Source organism: Equus przewalskii, unplaced genomic scaffold (genome assembly GCF_037783145.1).
Source record: "Equus przewalskii isolate Varuska unplaced genomic scaffold, EquPr2 ChrUn-13, whole genome shotgun sequence".
Lineage (NCBI taxonomy): Eukaryota > Metazoa > Chordata > Mammalia > Perissodactyla > Equidae > Equus > Equus przewalskii.
This window is the reverse complement of record NW_027228750.1, coordinates 4,830,110-4,849,668: the sequence shown is the minus strand read 5'-3', so window position 1 is coordinate 4,849,668 and position 19,559 is coordinate 4,830,110. Positions and strand designations below refer to the sequence as shown.

Sequence of the window (19,559 nt, the reverse complement as noted above, 5' to 3'; positions counted from 1 at the left end):
TAGGTGTGTCCATAACGGAACTCATGATCTTACTGCTCAAACCTAAGTACTTAGCGCCACAGTATTCACTCTATCTAGTCGCCCAACCCGGAGCACAGGCAGTCATCCTAGACTTCTCCCTTTCACTGTTCACTATGAAAAAGCCATCAAATCCTATCAATTTTACTTCCTAAATATCTTTTATATTCGACACTTCTTCCTCTCCACTGCCACTGTCATAGCTCAGGTCCACATACCTTACCCAGGCTATTAAAACTATGTCCTTAACTCCAGTCTCATAAGCCTAAACCATTTTTTATACTACAAATTTTCTTCTGAACTTGACTATGCCTCCCTTTCCGCTCAAAATTCTCCAAGACTTCCATCCCTAAAGGCTAAAGTCCGAAAACCTTTGCAAGGCCTTTCTATCTGCTGTCTCCAGACTCCTCTTGCCATTTTCCCTCTCCGTCCTCACACACCTCCGCCGCTCTCCTCCCTGACGTGTTCACCTCCCTCACGGCTCCAGCGCCTTACCCAGCTTCCCTGGCCCGGAGTACCTTCCCCCACGCCCCATCTAGCCAACCCTCCATCCAGTCTTCTATTCTCGGCGGCAGCAGCAGCAGAAGCGCCCCACGTCTGTGAAGCCTCTCCTGACTGCCCACGCCCCGGTAAACGCCACTTTCCCTGTGTCCCAACGACTCTTTGAAAATTACCACCTTTAAATGATTACACGTGGCTACAATTGTTTGTTTGCACATCTGCTTCCTTCTTCACACTGTGAGCTCTTGTAAGACCGAAATGCATTTGTCACCATCACCTCCAATTTATCATAGCACCTGACAGCTCTCTTTGTAGTCTTTGCCGATCGTAGAAGCTTCAAGAACGTCCGCACTAGGGAGAAACAGAATCCGGGGAAGAATCGTTACTAACGTAAAGGGAAATCTCGCGAGACGTAGGTCTTCGGACCCAGCTGTCTTGGCTGACAGTTATTTAGCGGTTAAACGGTCATTCGCCTCGCCCACTCCCTGCTGGCCGCTGAGGGGGAGCGATTTCCCGCCTCTTCTGAGGTTCGAAGGCAGAAGCTCTTGATTCTTTTTGCTGCCTGGCGGAGGGCAGGCAGCAGTTCGCGTGGACAGCGGGCCTGCGGCTTCCCGCTGGTTCTTTAAAGGTAAAGGTGGGGGTTCCTGAGGACGGAACCCGGAGCTGGGGCACGTTCCCATCGCCTCGCTCGCTCTCTCGGCCGCCCCCGCGCCTTCGGCGTCGCCGGTAGTCGATAGTCGTCTAAGAACCAAACACAGTTCCTCCCGGGAGGGGATGCAATTTAACGGGGCTGGTGAAGGTAACGGGCTTGCTTTTGAGGCTCGCACAGGGTTGAGCTCTTGTTCGAGGTTCTCGCCTGTCCAGGTCGCCAGCGTGGCCCTTGGTGGCGGGGGGACGGGGGACCAAGTCCGGGCTGTTCGTGCTTTGCCCACCCTGGCAGTCAGCGCTGCATGGGCTTCCACGGCGGCGGAGTCTGCGTCCCTTCCTCGATAAGCCGTTTATCGTACAGACATCACCTTTTTAAATGAAGGACAGTGTATTAATGAAATACCTCTCCCCCCCCACCCCACCCCTCGGGGCAATAGATAATTACAACTGGAAGACAGAAAATGGAGAAGCAAAAGCCCTTTAAATTGTTTGTACCACCGAGATTAAGTAGCAGTCAAGTGTCTGCAGTGAAACCTCAGACCTTGGGAGGAGATTCTAATTTCTTCCAGGTAAATTTGCATATGAACCTTGATTTGACTATTCTTAACTGCAGGTAAATAAGGCGGTGTAATTCTTTCTTTTCAGTAAATATGGTCTGCTTTACCCAAGAATTTTGAGTAATAGTGCTTAGAATGGATAATGAGCATCCTTGCTGTGTGTGGGCAGAGTCTCTGCTGCTGTAGAACTCCGCGTCCCCAGTGCGACCTGCTTATTGTAACCCCCTCCTCCGTGATCCGAGGCAACTTGTGAGATATATACGAGATAGTAAAATGCAACTTAGGACGATATTAGGGTCGAGGAGAATCAAGAAAATTTGGACAAATACGTTGACATACTGGAAAAGATTAGTGTATGACTGAGCTTAAACTTTGGCTCTGAGCTTCCTGGTTGACAGGATTAAAAAGGAACATTTATTTATATAATAGCGTTCTTATCAGAAAGGAGGAGTTATACCAAGTTTCTTAGGTGAAACAGAGCTTCTACTAAATTATTTGAAAAATTTCTTATGTGGAACTTTATATTGGAGGTGGAATGAAGCAATGAATATTTAAATTTTATATGCCATAGAAATGTTTTTATGTCTCTGTAGCCAGGAGAATAAGATTAAAATGCCATTCAGTGAAGACAATTTTCAGTTCTATCAAGGAAAAGATCGTAATGAAATGGAAGAAAACTAATATTCTATGCTACTAGATAAAATTACTAGTATTATTCTTGAATACTTGCAAAGCGTGTATTGTATTTTGCATAATTTATAGATTAGCTTCATCTTACAAGTGAAAATACCTAATTAAAAATTTTTCCATTGTTTACATAGCAAAAGCGTTTGATGTTTTAAACACTATATGTACGTTAAAGGATTTATAATTAGAGTGACCTCTTTAAGCAGATGTATGTTACATGTGTAATTCATATTACACTGCTAGTTATCAGAGTGTATGGAGCAGTATGTTTAAGAAGTTCTTTGTGTTTCTAGAATTTCAACAAATGTATTGAAGATGATTTTGGTTTTCCATTTGCCATGACTAATCTCTCCAAAAATGGGGAAAACATTGATTCAGGTAGGAGACTGGAAAAGCGAAATATCACCTTACGTAGAATCATATTTTAAATACACATTGCTAGATATTGAGAATATAACACAAGTATTATATTGATAACCTTGACATTAAAGCTAGATATAATACTTAATATAAAAAATATGTTGGCGTATTTGATACTAGTTGTCTTTTATCTTGCAGATCCTGCTTTACGAAAAGTTAGCTTTTTGCCCATGCTTGAACAGGTCAGTTAAGTATCGTGTATATGGATGTAATTTGTTTAGGTATTGAATTGCTTACTTGAAAAAGAAAAAACTCTTTAGTTGTTGGATTACTAGTCTTCAGTATGTAATTGCTGCTGTTTGGAAACTCTTATCAGAAATATTTTCTTACAGGAAACATTTATTCATTTTTGTAGGTTGATAATTCTGACAGTTGTCACTACCAGGAAGGACTAAAAGACTCTGATTATGAGGTCAGAAGATTTCCCATCTGTATAAATTTCTTGTAATTGGAGAATCATTTATTATTATTTGTATGTGTCTTTCTTTTGAAGTTTCAAAAGGATTAATATTTGGTTAATGTTTTAAAATATATCTTTTAAAACCTTTTTCTCCTAAAATTGCAGAAACACTAGGCTTATGTATTTTCCTAGGTTTTAAAAGCTTCTATTATTTAGGAGCAATTTAATTTTAAACCATAGGAATTAAGGAAACACAAAGAAAAATCAAGAAGAGGGGAGATGGATGGATATGCGAAAAGGCTGAGAATCAAGGCTTTTTTACAAATAATTTTACAAATATTTTAATTAATAGGGATGATGGGCTGGTTTACTGATTAAGGAATTTGCAGGACATGCTGTACTTTTGATTTTAGTTATAAAAGTTCTTCTTACTTATGGCACATAGATGTCTTTAAAAGGAAGAGAAATTCTGTGGCCTGATAAAATGCTGTATGTTTGTTGCTATGATTATAGTATCACAGAATTTAAAAATATGGAACTTATTCATATATTTTGATAACAAAGGTCTATTATCAGCACACAGAAATCAGTGTGATTTAAAAAAAACAAAACAAAACTCTGGCAGTTACCTTGTAATGTGGAAATGGATAATGCAGAAAATCCAAATAAAACCTCAGGCTAGTTGAAAGTTAGATCTCATTTTCACTATTATTTTTCTTGTCATTATATTTTAAACTTCATGTCCTTTAGTTAATCCTCAAATAGTTTGTATCACCAAAATTTTTCAAGACCATTGTTCAAGTTTATAAATTTTTTGTAGAGTGATTTATTTTAGCTTTTAACCAGCCAGATTCTCTCAGTGACTAAAATATTTCTAACTTCTGACTTAGATACGTTTTGAAGCTATTTGTTTTTATTCAGCAAGGTATAACTTAGTCAAGTGACCAGTAACTTTAGTGAAGTAGCTAGTACAGCCTTAGTCGTTTAAAAGAGTTAATGTAGCTTTCAGTATACTATTAGGGCGTAAATTGAGGAGAGATTTTGTCTCAACTATTTAGGTACTATTACTCATGGATATTTTCAGTAGGCAGCAGTAGTTTGGTTATACTAAAGTTTTGAACAATTAACAATCTTTGAAAATGTATTTTAATAGAATTCTGAGCCAATGAGCAGACTATATTCAAAACTGTATAAGGAGGCAGAAAAGATCAAGAAGTGGAAAGTGAATGTAGAATCTGAACTGAAGCAAAAAGAAAATAAGTTGCAAGAGAATAGAAAGATAATTGAAGCACAGCGGAAAGCCATTCAGGAACTGCAGGTATAACAAGATTTGGAACTGAAAATGTAGTATAGTAAATCTTATCAGAATACTGTTTAAAATAGAGTATTATTTCAGGGTAAGTTGGGTTTATCGTGTTTCTGTGATGTGGATTTTAAAGACAGTGCTTTTCTAAAGTTTCGTTGATACTAGTTGCGTTTTAGCTTTAGGATGAGCATAGAAAATAAGTTGCACAAATATTAATGCAAATGATTAGAGAAACAAATTACTTTAGGTAAAGTTTAATTTAATGATTCAAATTTATTATAGAGTTTTTGTTTTTACTTATTACTGATGATGTTTTGTTTGATATAAATATCTTTTATTATATTGGAATATGACGTTTGAGGGTAAAACTTTAAATTTGAAACTGTTCAGCTTTAATTTTATGGCATAGTGAAAGAAATGTTGAGAGAATGCAACATTGGGTTAGAACAAAGATAAAACATCATTTCAAAATGTTTAGGAAAGATAATATTGAATTAAAATATTGTTGGATACTTTTTTGAAATGATTCTGGAAACTTGATTTTAGATTGATGAAAGCGAGACCCTTATTGTTATGGGAAATCCATAAGGGAAATCCGTAAGATGTGACAAAAAAGTTCTTTTTCATGTACAGAGAAAAGAAAAGAATTCTTATAGACCATCATAGCATGTTAGCAAAGAAGTGCTGCTTAATAATTATATTCTTGTTTATTTTGCTAAGCAATTGTGAACTGTTCTTCTGTTTTGTAAATTAGTTTGAAAATGAAAAAGTAAGTTTGAAATTAGAAGAAGGAATTCAAGAAAATAAAGATTTAATAAAAGAGTAAGTAATAATTTAATGAATTTGTTCTTTCCAAATTTATTTTTTATTACAAATTTATTATTAAGATAATTTCTAAAAATTTATTGAGCGCTTTCTGTTATATTATATTAACTTATATGTAGAATTCTACTTGGGTGCTGTGGAAAGAGGAAGACATACCTATTTTACATTCTTGCATTTGGCAGACTGTAGTCACTGACTAACACCTTCTCACTTTTCAAAATGTCGGGCAGGAGGGACTGTTTCTTGGTGCCAAAAAAGGTACCTGATAATCCTATATCTACAACTGCCTGTGTATATTGTCTACCTTTCTGTTTTAGGTGCAACACTTGTAAAATAGGACTCAACTTAGTTCTAAGCTAATTTTCACTCTCAAGTTCCTGTTTTTGCCAGTGGCCCAAAGATTCTTCCAATAATTTTGGCTTAAAACTTTAGTATTATCTTTGCCTTTTCCTTTCCTTTGTTCTAGCCAATAGCTAAACCTTATTTTATACCTTTATCGCCTCATTCAGATTATATCATGCAGATTTTAATAGAAAAATGTAATTGTTTAATTCATCTGCCAAGTAAATATTGAATAGTTAGAATGTAATGTATGGGTGGTCCATGTAGAATGGCAAATTTATTTATTCCTACTTGCTTTAAGTTAAACGTTATGCTAAATACGGTTCTAGAAGGCCTATCATCTTGTAAGTGAGGTTGCTGATAACTGAAAACTGCTATTTCAATGGATTGTTTTAGCCCAATTGAAAGACAACCTATGACTTTCCAGATAAAATTTAAATGTTACACTTTAATTTTTTCCCTCCTTAAGTGAGGTTTGGTTATAAGGGGAAGGGAGAGGGAGGAGGAAGGTTCTAACATTGGGTGTCTGCTGTATGTTTGATACTTGACATTTTTAGATGGGCATGTGATTGAGTTCCTATGGTATCTTATAAGACAGATGTAATGCCTACTATAGCCCTAATACCAGTATTTGATAACTTGTGAGCTTTCTTAGAATTGCTACTGCCTCCACTAATAAACACTTGAGTTTTTGTGAATACCGTGACTATTAAGTTTAGTTACATACTATAGTGTAGTATAGTATAGTATAGAATTTTTTTTAGGAAGACTAGCCCTGAACTAACATCTGCCAATCCTCCTCTTTTTGCTGAGGAAGACTGGCCCTGAGCTAACATCCGTGCCCATCTTCCTCTACTTTATATGTGGGACGCCTGCCACAGTGTGGCTTGACAAGTGGCGCCATATCCGCACCTGGGATCGGAACCTGTGAACTCCGGGCCACCGAAGCAGAATGTGTGAACTTAACCGCTGCGCCTCTGGGCCGGCCCGATACCATATTTTTTTGATTACTGTATCTTTGTAATATAGTTTGAAATCAGGAGGTGTGATGCCTCCAGCTTTTTTCTTCTTTCTCAAAGATTGGGGTACTTTCTGATTCCATACAAATTTTAATATTGTTTCTTCTTTTTCTGTGACAAATGCCGTTGAAAATTTGATAAGGATTGCATTGAATCTATAGACTACTTTGGGTAGTATGGAGATTTTAACAGTATTAATTCTTCCAGTCCATGAGCATGGAATATCTTTCCATTTATTTGTGTATTCTACAGTTTCTTTTATCAGTGTCTTGTAGTTTTCAGCATACATATCTTTCACCTCCTTGCTTGAATTTTTTTCTAGTATTTTATTCTTTTTTATGCAACTGTAAATGAGATTGTTTTCTTTTTTTTCTTTCTGCTTTTTCTCCCCAAATCCCCCCAGTACATAGTTGTATATTTTAGTTATGGGTCCTTCTAGTTGTGGCATGTGGGATGCCGCCTCAGCATGGCCTGATGAGTGGTGCCATGTCCGCGCCCTAGATCCGAACCAGCGAAACCCTGGGCCGCTGAAGTGGAGCATGCAGACTTAACCACTTGGCCACGGGGCCGGCCCCTAGATATTTTTTATTTCTTTTTCTTCCCTAATTGTTCTGGCTAGAACTTCCAATACTATGTTGAATAAAAGTGGTGAAAGTGGGCATCCTTGTTTTGTTCCTGATCTTAGAGGAAAAGCTTTCAGCTTTTCACCGTAAGTATGATATTACTGTGGGCTTATCATATATAGCCTTTATTGTGTTGAAGTATATTCCCTTTACACCCACTTTGTTGAAAGTTTTTATTATAAACGGATGTTGAATTTTGTCAAATGATTTCTCTGCATCTATTGATGATCAGAGGTCTTTTTGTACATGTAATGAATGGCTAGTCAGAAAATTACCTGTTTTATGTTTTGAAGGTAAGACAGCTAGAATATTTCTGGGGTAATTAGTAAATGAAAAACCCAACTTTCTTTTCTCATTTTTTTTTCCATTAGGCAAATCTGGAAGTGTTTGCTGAAAGGTTATTGATAGCTGTTTGGGTAGAAGCTTGTTAAGGAGGTGTCCCTTTTACATTTAAAGAGAGGCAGGGGCCAGCCTGGTGACGCAGCAGTTAAGTACACACATTCTGCTTTGGTGGCCTGGGGTTCACCGGTTTGGATCCCGGGTGCGGACATGGCACCGCTTGGCAAGCTGTGCTGTGGTAGGTGTCCCACATATAAAGTAGAGGAAGATGGGCATGGATGTTAGCTCGGGGCCAGTCTTCCTCAGCAAAAAGAGGAGGATTGGCAGCAGATGCTAGCTCAGGGCTAATCTTCCTCAAAAAAATAAATAAATAAATAAAGGGAAGCAGTTACTAGATCATCTTTGCTAATAGTAGAATCAACCAGTTTTTCTTCATATAGTCATTTATGAGTGATATGTGATATATACAAAATATAATGTTTTAAGAAATTCTTTAAAAATCGTAACAATATGTTTTATAACTTTTATATATGATTTTTCTTTGAGATCAGAATTTGCTTAGGCAAACTCTTTCCTTTGTTTCAGGAATAACGCTACAAGGCATTTATGTAATCTACTCAAAGAAACTTGTGCCAGATCTGCAGACAAGACAAAAAAATGTAAATATCTTTTTTGTTTTATGGGATTTTATCAATTTATTACTGTTTATTATTTTAATGGTGGAGGTAGAGAGGGAAGAAATTGTCTTTTCACTTTTTGGAACCAATTTTGATTTAACAAGTTATATGTGCCTCATACCATTTCTTTCTATAAGTAGAAACTAGATTCTCAGTTATTTGAGCTTTGAAAGCTCAAAGCTTTTTGAAAGATGATGTATTTCAAAAGATATATGCTTGGCATTTATAGTTAGTTCTTATTTCTGTTAAAGTGTGATCTTGAGACTAACCTACTCTTCTGTCCGGAACAACCAGAAAATTGAATCAAGAATATGATATATAGCCGTGTTCATAATAGAAAATACCAGTGGAGGGCTATGCTGAAGGCATAGTACTTAAGAATATGGTGCAATGTTTATTTCCAATCCAAATAGAATTCTCAAATTTCTCCTAAAGAAACATTGTTTTAAAATATTCTTGTAAGGTTGTGGTGTGTATATTAAAGTACCTGTTTTTATTTTCTGCATATTTTGATTTTAATTGTAAAGTGGGATTTTTTTTTCATTTTGATGAAAAACAAAAGTCTGATTTTCAAAAAAATAGTTTTTATCTTTGTCATCAATTTGATACTAGCTCTGCTTTGTTTCTGCCAAGAATCTGTTGGAAGAATAGATAGATTCAAGAAGTTTACCTGCTTTTACAGGATAGCCCCTGTTTTTCTTAGCTAAAAATTTTAATTGATATCACACAGTTTACTGTTTAAGTGGTTGGGCTTAAGAGTTATCCTGTGTTCAAATTCAAACTTTGAGTTGCTATCTGCTTGACTTTGAATAATTTGCAGAAGTTATACAACCTCTCTGGCCCTCTGTTTATTAATTAATAAAATATCTCTAGTGTTGTTTTGAGAATCAGTCAATAAATAAAAAATACTTAGAACAGTGCAAAGTGCTCAATAAATGTTAATTATTATTATTATTATTATTTCTGGTATGCACTATGGCTAGGTTTTTTGTTCTTGGTCCCTGCCTATAGTACTTTGCTTTTGGAACTATATATACCTTCCAGAATGTATTGCATCACCACCAGCTCCTCCACTACATCCTGTTCATTCAACTTTCAATTTTCAAGATTAGCTCTTCTTTCCCTTTTCTTTTTTTAGTAGTAGATGCTCCATGTGGAACACATAGCCTCCTCAATCAGGAGAGACTGGCAAATTAGACATAGGCTTTTTTTTTTTTTTTTTGCTTAGAGAAGCTTTGTCATGTGCTTTAATATCTAGTAGGTCTAGGCCCTCAACCCAGCCGCACTGCTCTTCTTCTCAGAGTTTTTCTAGCTATTCCTACTTGTATTTTCCTCCAAGTGGACTTCATAATCAACTTGTCTAGCTCCAGAAAAAAAGTCTCATAGTATTTTTATTTTATTACATTACATTTATAAACTTACTTATGAAGGAAAGATCTTTATTAGACGTTGAGTCTTCCTATTCAAGAACATATTTTTTTTGTTTATTCAAGTCTATTTTGTTTATTGATTTTTAACTTTTAGAGTAAAGCTATAGACAAATCATGGCAGACTTAATAATAGTTACAAAACAGAATGTTATCAATCTTGGAAATGCAAAGCAAAAAGCATAGCTGATTATACTTGAGAGACAGAAGGAGAGGAGGAGAGGTGGAAAGAAGTGTAGGGCTTTTAATATCCTTAACTTACAAAGTAAGAAATCAGAGTTGACAAAGTAAGAAAGAGGAGTTTATGTATTTTTACTGAAGTTAGAGAAATTAAAAAATAGTTATTTTACTTTGTTGTGGGAAGGAAGAAGGGCAGAGAAGGTGTATAGAGCAAAAGCAATGTCCACTTTTTCTTTTTTAACCTTTTGACCTCCTTCTCCCAACTTCCAGCCCTTGCATCTGGCAACCACTAATCTGTTCTCTATCTGTGAACTTGTTTTTTTTTGTTGTTGGTTTTTTTGTTTGTTTGTTTTTTTAGGTTCCACATGTAAGAGAGATCACGTGGTATTTGTCTTTCTTGGTCTGACTTATTTCACTTAGCGTAATGCCTAGCTAAATGCATAAAAATTAGCTTTTCTGTCTAGATATAAAAAGTGGTGAAAAGTATACGGGTAGAGGTGGAGGGATAGTATATTGACTGCCTCACAGAAAGTAACCCAGACTGGAGAGACAAGGCTGCAAGTTCTTTCCTCTGTTCAATTTTAAGCTAAGTCAGAGATCAGATGGTGGAAGAGATTTGAAGACTTTTTAAATATTTTTTAGGTGATCTCTTAAATGAACTAAAGAGTGTATCTTGATGTGACATGTAGATTTTCTTAAAAAAAATCTTAATCCTTACCTTGTTATTAGTGTAAACTCCATGCAGATTCTTTCCTTAAGTCTTTCTTTTTGTCATTGTCATTTCCTCTCCCTTTTATTTATTCATTCAACATTTTTTTTCTTTTGTGAGGAAGATTGGCCCTGAGCTAACATCTGTTGCCATACTTCCTCTTTTTGCTTGAAGAAGACTGTTGCTGAGCTAACACCTGTGCCAGTCTTCCTCTATTTTATGTGGGACACTGCCACAGCATGGCTTGATGAGTGGTGCTAGGTTCGTGCCCAGGATCTCAACCCGTGAACCCCTGGCCACTGAAGCAGAGCTCATGAACTTAACCACTACACCAGTGGGCCAGCCCCACATTCAACATTTTTATGTGTCTACTATGTGTTATGAAATGTTCTGGATGCTAAGGAAAAACAGCAGTGAACAAAGTTTCTGCTCTTATGGAGTATGCTATTCTAGTGGAGGGACAAGGACAATAAATGAATAAATAAAATACATGTTGGGTGATGATAACTGCCTAAGGAGACACTATTTTGAGATAGGGTAGTTGGGGGAGTTTTTCGGATTAAGTGGTATTTGATTAAGGACCTGAATAAGTTGAGGGAGTGAGTCATATAGCTATTTTGGGAATGAATATTTCAGGCAGAGGAAACAGCAAGTGCAAAGTCCTTTAGATGAGAGCCTGTTTAATCTTTTCAAGTCATAGCTATAAGGCTACTCTGCTGTATCTTTGATATTTCTCACCCTCTATGTATTTTTCTTTCTTTTTTTAAAGATTGGCACCTGAGCTAACAAGTGTTGCCAGTCTTCTTCTTTTTTTCTTTTTTCTTTTTCTCCCCAAATCCCCCCAGTACATAGGTGTATATTTTAGTTGTGGGTCCTTCTGGTTGTGGCATGTGGCACACCACCTCAGCATGGCCTGATGAGTGGTGCCATGTCCTCGCCCAGGATCCGAACCGGCAAAACCCTGGGCCACAGAAGTGAGTGTGGGAACTTAACCACTTGGGCAAGGGGCCGAACCCCTGTATTTTTCATCTTTTTTCTCATTGTGCTCCATTCAGGATAATTTCTTCTAGCCTCTCTTCCAGTTCACTAATTCTCTACCTATTTTTAATCTGTTTTTAAATTCATTAGTTGAAGTCTTAATTTCTGTTATTGCACTTTCTGCTTCTGTAAATATTAGCTTGTTTTTAAAGTATCTGTAGTGTCACTTTTTAGAGTGTCAAGTTTCTTGCTGAAATTTTTAAACCAGCTTTTTATCTCCATGAACATAGTAAACATGGTTTTATTAAAGTTTGTGTCCAGTAATGCCAATATCTGGAATCCCTTGGTGTCTGTTTTTGTGCTTTGTTGTTCTGTAGATTCTAGTTTTTGTTTATCTCATTGTGTACTTTGTTATCTTTGTTTGTTTGCTTGAAACTTAGGATCATGTCACATTTTCCTAGTTCTTTGAATGTTGAACAATTCTGGGTTATATCTGGGACGTTTTGAATATTATGTTGTGGGATTCTGGGTCCTGTTAAAATCTCCTGGAGAATGTTTGTTTATTTGTTTACTTTTTAGCAGATAGTCAACTCAGGGTCAGACCACAAGTTCTATCTTCTCTTTTGTGTGCTGGGGTTCTAATATTAGTTCAGTTTTCAAAGCCTTTGCTATGCTGCTCTGAGTCTGTTTCATGTATGCTCCAATCAAGATTAGTTCTTGGATTTGGATTATAATTTCTATTGGAATTCAGTTTTCAAAGCCTTTGCTATATTTGCTTTGAGTCTGTCCTATATATGCACATTCTCCCTTTTCCCCGTGGGACTTGTGCCAGTTCATACACATGAATTAGGTAATCCCGTTCTCCAGCTCTCTCTAGGATTGCCCCCTCATTCTCTGCCTTACAGGGGCCCTTTTTCCCTGTCCTTTGGACAGAAATATGGAGTTTCTCTTGGGGTTTTGTCTGTCCTTGCTGTCATGGCTGCTGTAGCTCTACTACTGGGGCCACCCTTGGGGCAGGGCTACGAGAGAAAAAAAAATCAGGATTTCCTTTTGCTGCTCATGCTTATTGTTACAGTTCCACTGGGGCCTTACTTTGGTTAATGCTAGGAAAAAAACTGAACAAATAGAAAACTCACCTTTACATGGGTCACTTCTTCAAGATTTTACTTTTCTTCCCAATCTGTGTGCTTTTGCTTACTTTTCAGAGTCCTCAAGTAGTTGCTTTATGCATTTCATTCAGAGTTTTTAGTTATAATCAATGGGAGAGAAAGGCTATAGTGGACTTACTTCATCTTGACTGCCACTGGAAGTTGGTTTAACTTTTTTAAGTTATAGATTTCAACGTATTTTTGGCGTGATGATTTGTCATCCTTTTAGACCTTTTGATTCTTCTAATAATTAAAAAAAGTTCCTCCAGGTTTTTAATTGTCTTCAAGAGGATGGTTGGTCTGAATCACTTAGCCGTTACCAGAAAACAGAGTCCCTGATGCTTTTACAAAATATAGATCAAATCATGTCTGTCTAATTCCTTCAATGGCTTTTCATAATTTTCAGGATAGTATGATGTTTGCCACTTCCCTCTACCTTGCCAAATGTTCCCCATATGTGCCCTGTCCCCGGCCCCTGCAAGCTCATGGAGAACTACTTGTTATTCCCTAAACAGATTATGCTTCTGAGCTTTTGCATATATTGTTTCTTTTATTGGCTGATCCTCCTTCCTTCTTCATCTTGTTAACTCCCATTTGTCCTTCAAAACTCAGAATAAATATTATTGCCCTTGGGAAATATTCCCCAGTGTTGCAGTCTGATTTAGATGTTCCTCTTCTTTCACTTAGTACTCTTAGTATATCTTTATCATGTATTTGTAAATTCAACAAATGTTTATTGAGTGCCTGCTACATACCCGATGTCTCACTGTAAGCTTGAGGGCAAAAGATCATGTCTTATTTGACTCAGTATATTCAACACTTTGCACAGTGTCTGTGAAAATGGTAGCAATAAATAAATAAGTTAGTGCATAAACAAAAACGAATCTGTTCTTAAATGTATCTTGAAAAAAACCCTCTTTAAATGGCTGTTTGTTGCACACAGAATTATATTAGAACTCTTTAGCCTGTCATTTAAAGTACTACATAAACTTTTTTTGTAGCCTTACCTCCTAACCTAAATTACTTAGTATTGAAGAGGACTTTAAAGCTTTGGTAGTTTACTTACATTTCCATTGCTTTAATTTCCTTTACAGAATGTCTACCAAGTGGTAGTCTTTCCTTTGTTTGAATATGTTCAGTGATGGAAACTCACTAACCTCAAGATTGTCATTTAAGGACAGCTCTTATTTTATAGTGAGCTGAAATCTCTGTGTAGTTTCTCTCTTCTTATTGTAATTTTTCTCCTTGGGGCATACAGAAAAAGTCTAGGCCATTTTTTATGTACTATCTCTTTAGATCTTTAAAGATGCTACTTGTCCTTTTTTTTTTTTAAAGATTTTATTTTTTTTCCCTTTTTCTCCCCAAAGTCCCCCTGTACATGGTTGTATATTCTTCGCTGTGGGTCCTTCTAGTTGTGGCATGTGGGACGCTGCCTCAGCATGGTTTGATGAGCAATGCCATGTCCGCGCCCAGGATTCGAACCAACGAAACACTGGGCCGCCTGCAGTGGAGCGCGTGAACTTAACCACTCGGCCATGGGGCCAGCCCCCTCTACTTGTCCTTTTTGAATCTTGTCTTCTTTAGCCTAGACATTTCAAGATTTTTCAGTGCTTTTGTTATTTTGGTTGATCTGTTGAACATCTTTGTTATATTTAGGAGTCCAGATCTGTGTAAGGTAATCTAATGTGTAACTTGACCTGTGTAAAAGATTGTTTATAGTCTAATTGTAGGTGTCATTAATAACTCTAAAGTCAACTTATTTGACAGTCACATTGTATTATAGGTTTATTGAATTTACTATTAATTAAAATATTTAACTTTTTTTACTTCATTTTTTGCACGTGCATTTAGATTTTTGGATCCAAATAGAATTCTTTGTATTTATCTCTATTGGATTTCATCAGGCAGACCTGTATTTTAATCATGCACCACTTACTAGTTTTGGGATCCTGGCAAATAACATAATTTTTCTGTGTCACACTTTCCTCTGTGAAATGGGGATGATCACAGTTCCATCTATCTATACCTAGATCTGCCTATATATGTAGTATGTGTATGTATGTGTGTATATTTTTCCCCTTGTCAGGAGTGTAGCATTTTCTTGATCCTTATAATTCACAGTTTTGTCAGTACAACCATTTCAATCTATGTGCACCAGTGTTTCTTTAGTCCAGGAAAGCTTTATGATCTCTTTGGCCACTTTATCTTATTTCTGTTTGGGTAATACTTATTATTTGTTTCTTGGCCCTCTGTTCTTCTTCTAATTGTTTTAATATTTGTTTTCTTCTCTCTTTCTATATGTTTGTTTCCTGTATTTCCAATTTGACTTTTGAAGTATCAATTCTGTCCTATCCTGCCTCTAACCTGCAGTTCCCTTGCAGTCTCTCATTAACTAATCCATTGCCCCTTTCCTTCTCATTTATTTTTCTGTTTTATTCATCCTATTTTTTGTATTTCTGTTGTGGCCTGTTCATTGCGGTCATATTTTCTTAGTTCTGTTGAGAACACTGAATGGTTTTCATTTGGATTCTCTGGAGTTCATTTTCAGAGAGAGGCTGTTACTTTTAACATCTTTCACGGTGTTCTTTTTCCTTCGTTTTGCAGTATTTTTTCATTGGCCTCATTTAGGTTTTCTCACCATATACATCACTGAAAAAGGCAAGAACTATCCAGACTAACTAAACTAGGTGATAAACTGACTTTGGTCCTAATTTACCTCCCCGCTGGGTTAGTGGTTGAATCCTCTTTTCATATTTACAATTGTATGGCAGGTCACTGAGCAGTTAAAGTTTTCTCCTTGCATAGGTCTGCGTATGATGACTGCATCTTCCTTTTGTCCTGCCTGCCTGGTTTTCTGGTACTCTGATAAATTTCGTAGAATACCATGATTCTGAGTAATTTTAATCAATAAACTCAAGCATGCACAGAATTTTTATATCTTAGAATGTTAGAAATCATAATTTTTTAATATCCTAAAGGCTTGATTCTGCTGGCATGGAAGAAATTTAATCTCAGTAAATTTGGGAATTTCCTCCCTTTCCCTGGGGTTGTATCTAAATTTGGGGGTGCCTACATAGTATCATGTGGTAGAGAGTGACATTTATTTCTCAGTCGTCTGTCCATTGAGACTTTCCTCATTTCAGTTGGTATTTAGTTATTAGTCCACGTGGATTGTTGCTGAGTTATCCCTCATACCTGTCCTCAGGGCCCATTCAGGTCTGCTGGTTCTTTGTGCTTTATCTCACCGTGCTCAGATGCACACAGTGTTGAGACAAGGGAAACAGTGAAGCTGTTTACAGTCCCGTCTGTCTAGATATATTTCATAGCCATTTCTTCTACATCTTCCTAGAGCCCTACTGAAGAAAAAAAAAAGCACAGTCCCACTCTGCTCTTGGTTTGCCCAAACTATCTGGGATGTCTGTGGTCTCCAACCCTGAGGCTTAGCCTGGTGGGTGTAGGGGGCTACAGAACCACTTCTTAAGTATCTGCCAGAATCTAACAAGCTCTCTCAGCTTCCTCTTTTAAAGGCGTCTTCCCTACAAACTAGTGAATATTTCTTATGCCTAGAGGATGGGAAGTTTTGTTCTGATTCATATAGTTTTCAAATCTATTACTTGTTTATGTACTGAATTCTTCCCTTAACCCCAGCATTGGACTTTTGAAACTCAAAGACTTTTTCTTGGCTTTTAATTGAATCGTCTCTTCTTTAAGGCAATAGATATTACAAGATCTAGTTGCCCAAATTGGGGCGAAGTAAGAGAGACAGAGAAAGAGAGAGAGAGAGAGAGTGTGTGTGTATGTGAGTGTGTGAGAGAGACACACACAAACATACACACACACACACAAACACAGAGAGAAGAAAAGAGAGGGAGGTAGGGAGAGAGGGAAGGAAGGAGGGAAAAGGGAGTGAGGTGAGGGGTAGGGAAATAGATAGATAGACAGATAAATATCAAGAAGAAAAACTAAAAAGGTAGGCTTATATTTTTTACAATATTATATCACCACATTAGAACACTCTGCTACCAGAGTTCCTTCTCTGTGCCACCTGTAGTGACTTGCTTCTGATAACTGTAAAGTACATCTATATTGGTGTATTTTCTTTTCTATAGTTTTATTTATTTGATTTCCAGTACATGCCTGTTGAAAGAATGGCTGGAGGAAATTTTAGAAGTATTAGTGATGGTGCTGGTGGTGGGAAGATTGAAGATGTTGGCAATAGAATGCAATTCTTTGGCACAGATAGTTTCTGAGGAATAGAGGTTTGTTGCTAATTGTGTTAGGTGATGAATATGAGACAAAGAATAGATGGAGCGAGAAGTATGAACTATCTTTCTGTTGAAATGCTGTGTTCTAGCCTCTATTTCCTTAAATTTTCCAGCTCTTTAATATTCAAATAAAAATAGTTCAGCTCCTGTTCCATGTGCTATGATAAGTCCAGAGCATTCTCTAGTATGTTTGAGGGGTTCAGGATACTTGTATTCTTCTAAAGTCAGTTCATGTACCCTCTCTTTGGTTATTTGACTCCTTATAGACATTTGAATCTATCATAGTTGTTATTCTCTTGTTTTGCAGCTTGTTACTGAGAATCTGGGACTAGTACCCTCCTCCAATTTGGTGAGGTTTCTATGATGCTGGCCTCATTTGGGGGAATGATGAAGGGACAGCCACATTTTCTTTTACTGCCTTGTATCTTAATTCTCACAGCACTATCACCAATACTAAGTTTTACTGATTTTACTGAAGGCTTGAGGCAATCATTGCTAGAGGGAATCATTGCTCAGGTAAAAAACCTAAAAGTTAGATGATAAAATATAAGTGTTCCTAAGTCCAAAAGGAGAAAAAAAAAAGAAGAAAAGAAGATCAAAGAGGATTCATAGGGAATTTCTCTTTGGGGTCACACATATTGTTAACCTTGCTCTTCCTTTCTTGAAGTTTATCTTCCTTTCTGCCTCCTCGGAAATGAAGTAATACACAACAAGAATGAGCTTTGCCTTTCATGTGTAACATGAATCTTCAATATATAAAGGAAAAATACTTTATAGAATAGCTGTCAAATCCCTACTCACTGTAAAGGCTAAAACTATAAATGTATTTTACAAAGCTTCAATAAATTCATGGATAGTGATTCCATAAAAGGATATTAGAAATAATAGAACAGCACCAAGCTTTTGAGGTTGATATAGTGAAGTACAACCATTCCTTACTATGAAACTGCTTTTGATGTAACTTTAAAAGACTCAAAAGATATACCAGTGCCTTTGACTCACACAGAATTTTAAATATTTTAATATTTTCTTGAGGCATTTTGAGTAGTATCTTGTTGGCATCATAATTATTTTAAAATTTAATTTTAAAATATTTTATGTTAATAACAGATGAATATGAACGGGAAGAAACTAGGCAAGTTTATGTGGATCTGAATAATAACATTGAGGTAAGTGATACTTAAAATTTGAATATTTTAAACAGGCATTTCTAAGCAAAGTAGAGTGATAGTACAAAGATGCAGACGACTGTTCTTGCTAAAGGGATTATTATTTATTTGTTGACATATGATTATATCACCAACAAAATTCCCAAGGTTCTATACTGTGAGTGTTAATGTTTTGTTATTTAGTAGCTTTTGAATTTACATGTTAGTGACACCATTTAACTTATTTTGTCAAATATATATTAACTCTGTGTCAGAGACTAGTACATTATGACATATAACCATTAATTTGAAAAACATACAAAGTACTATTATTCTGTGTCTCCTTCCTACTTACCTTTCATATCTCACCCCCTATCATTCTCTACTTTGTTTCTCTGCGGTAGTTGCTCTTTTCTTTTTTATGTCTCTCAAACTTGCTAAGCTCTTTCCTATGTTGGTTCTTTGAACTTGTTCACTCTGTGTAGAACTTTGTTGTCCAAGATCTTATGCAAACTCCTTAGCTTCATTCTGCTTTATTACTCCCCTTACTACTTTATCTAAAATATCTTTCTATTCAGTTATTTTCTGTCTCTTCGCCTCATTTAACTTTTCTGAAGAGCACTTAAACCTGCATGACATTTATTTGGTATACATAAGCATGTGTGTGTATGTATTCTTTTTACACTGGAATGTAAGTTAGTTCCAGTAGGGTGAGGACTTTGATTTATATCCTAAGTGCCTAAAAGAGTGCCTGGCACATAAGAGACATTCAGTAACTATTTACTGAACAAATAAATGAGTTCATCCAATTTTGCAAATCAAGATTTGTTGAATGTTGAATGAACTCATGCTGCCAGATGATAGAAGTGTAATTTGGACTCTTAAGGGGAGAGGCCTCACAGAAGTTACACTCTAGTGGAGAAGACAGAAATTAAATAAGTAAGCAAAAATAAATATAAAATTGCAAATTTTGATATGGGATATTAAGTGAGTGACTAGAGTACCAACGATCATTTTACTGATGTTTAGTATTATATAACATGTCTCCAGCGCCTTTAAGCATCTGGGAAGCTAACAAAATAGGCACTCAATACATTTTTAACAAATTATTTAATTATTAGAAGTTATATGGTTTTCATTATTCATTAGATGTGGTTTTAAATCTAATGATCACATAAAACAAATTTATTAAATTTTCATAGTTTGAAGAAAACTATTTAAAAAGTCTAAGCGTCGGGGCCGGCCCGGTGGCACAGCAGTTAAGTTCGCACGTTCCGCTTCTCGGCGGCCCGGGGTTCGCTGGTTCGGATCCCGGGTGCGGACATGGCACTGCTTGGCAGCC

General features: G+C 36.5%; 2 protein-coding genes across 8 annotated transcripts in view; one reads left to right on the top strand and one right to left on the bottom strand.

Annotated features, from left to right (window-relative positions):
- SIKE1 (suppressor of IKBKE 1) overlaps positions 1–846 on the bottom strand; it is a 60,590-nt gene extending 59,744 nt beyond the window's left edge. The window contains exon 1 of the mRNA XM_008522820.2: positions 696–846. The gene's annotated coding sequence lies outside the window, so the exon portion shown is untranslated. The remainder of the gene's footprint in view (positions 1–695) is intronic.
- A 110-nt stretch (positions 847–956) lies between these two features.
- SYCP1 (synaptonemal complex protein 1) overlaps positions 957–19,559 on the top strand; it is a 129,991-nt gene continuing 111,388 nt past the window's right edge. For 2 of the 7 annotated variants that reach the window (XM_070607629.1, XM_070607631.1), the window contains exons 1-9: positions 957–1,147; positions 1,605–1,736; positions 2,705–2,789; positions 2,970–3,013; positions 3,187–3,243; positions 4,385–4,549; positions 5,292–5,359; positions 8,271–8,344; positions 18,180–18,238. In XM_070607629.1, the coding sequence (XP_070463730.1) occupies positions 1,629–1,736; positions 2,705–2,789; positions 2,970–3,013; positions 3,187–3,243; positions 4,385–4,549; positions 5,292–5,359; positions 8,271–8,344; positions 18,180–18,238 (660 nt within the window). In that variant the 5' untranslated portion in view covers positions 957–1,147; positions 1,605–1,628. Of the gene's footprint in view, positions 1,319–1,604; positions 1,737–2,704; positions 2,790–2,969; positions 3,014–3,186; positions 3,244–4,384; positions 4,550–5,291; positions 5,360–8,270; positions 8,345–18,179; positions 18,239–19,559 lie in introns of all 7 variants that reach the window. The other 5 variants (XM_070607630.1, XM_070607632.1, XM_070607633.1 and 2 more) reach the window with 3 other exon arrangements.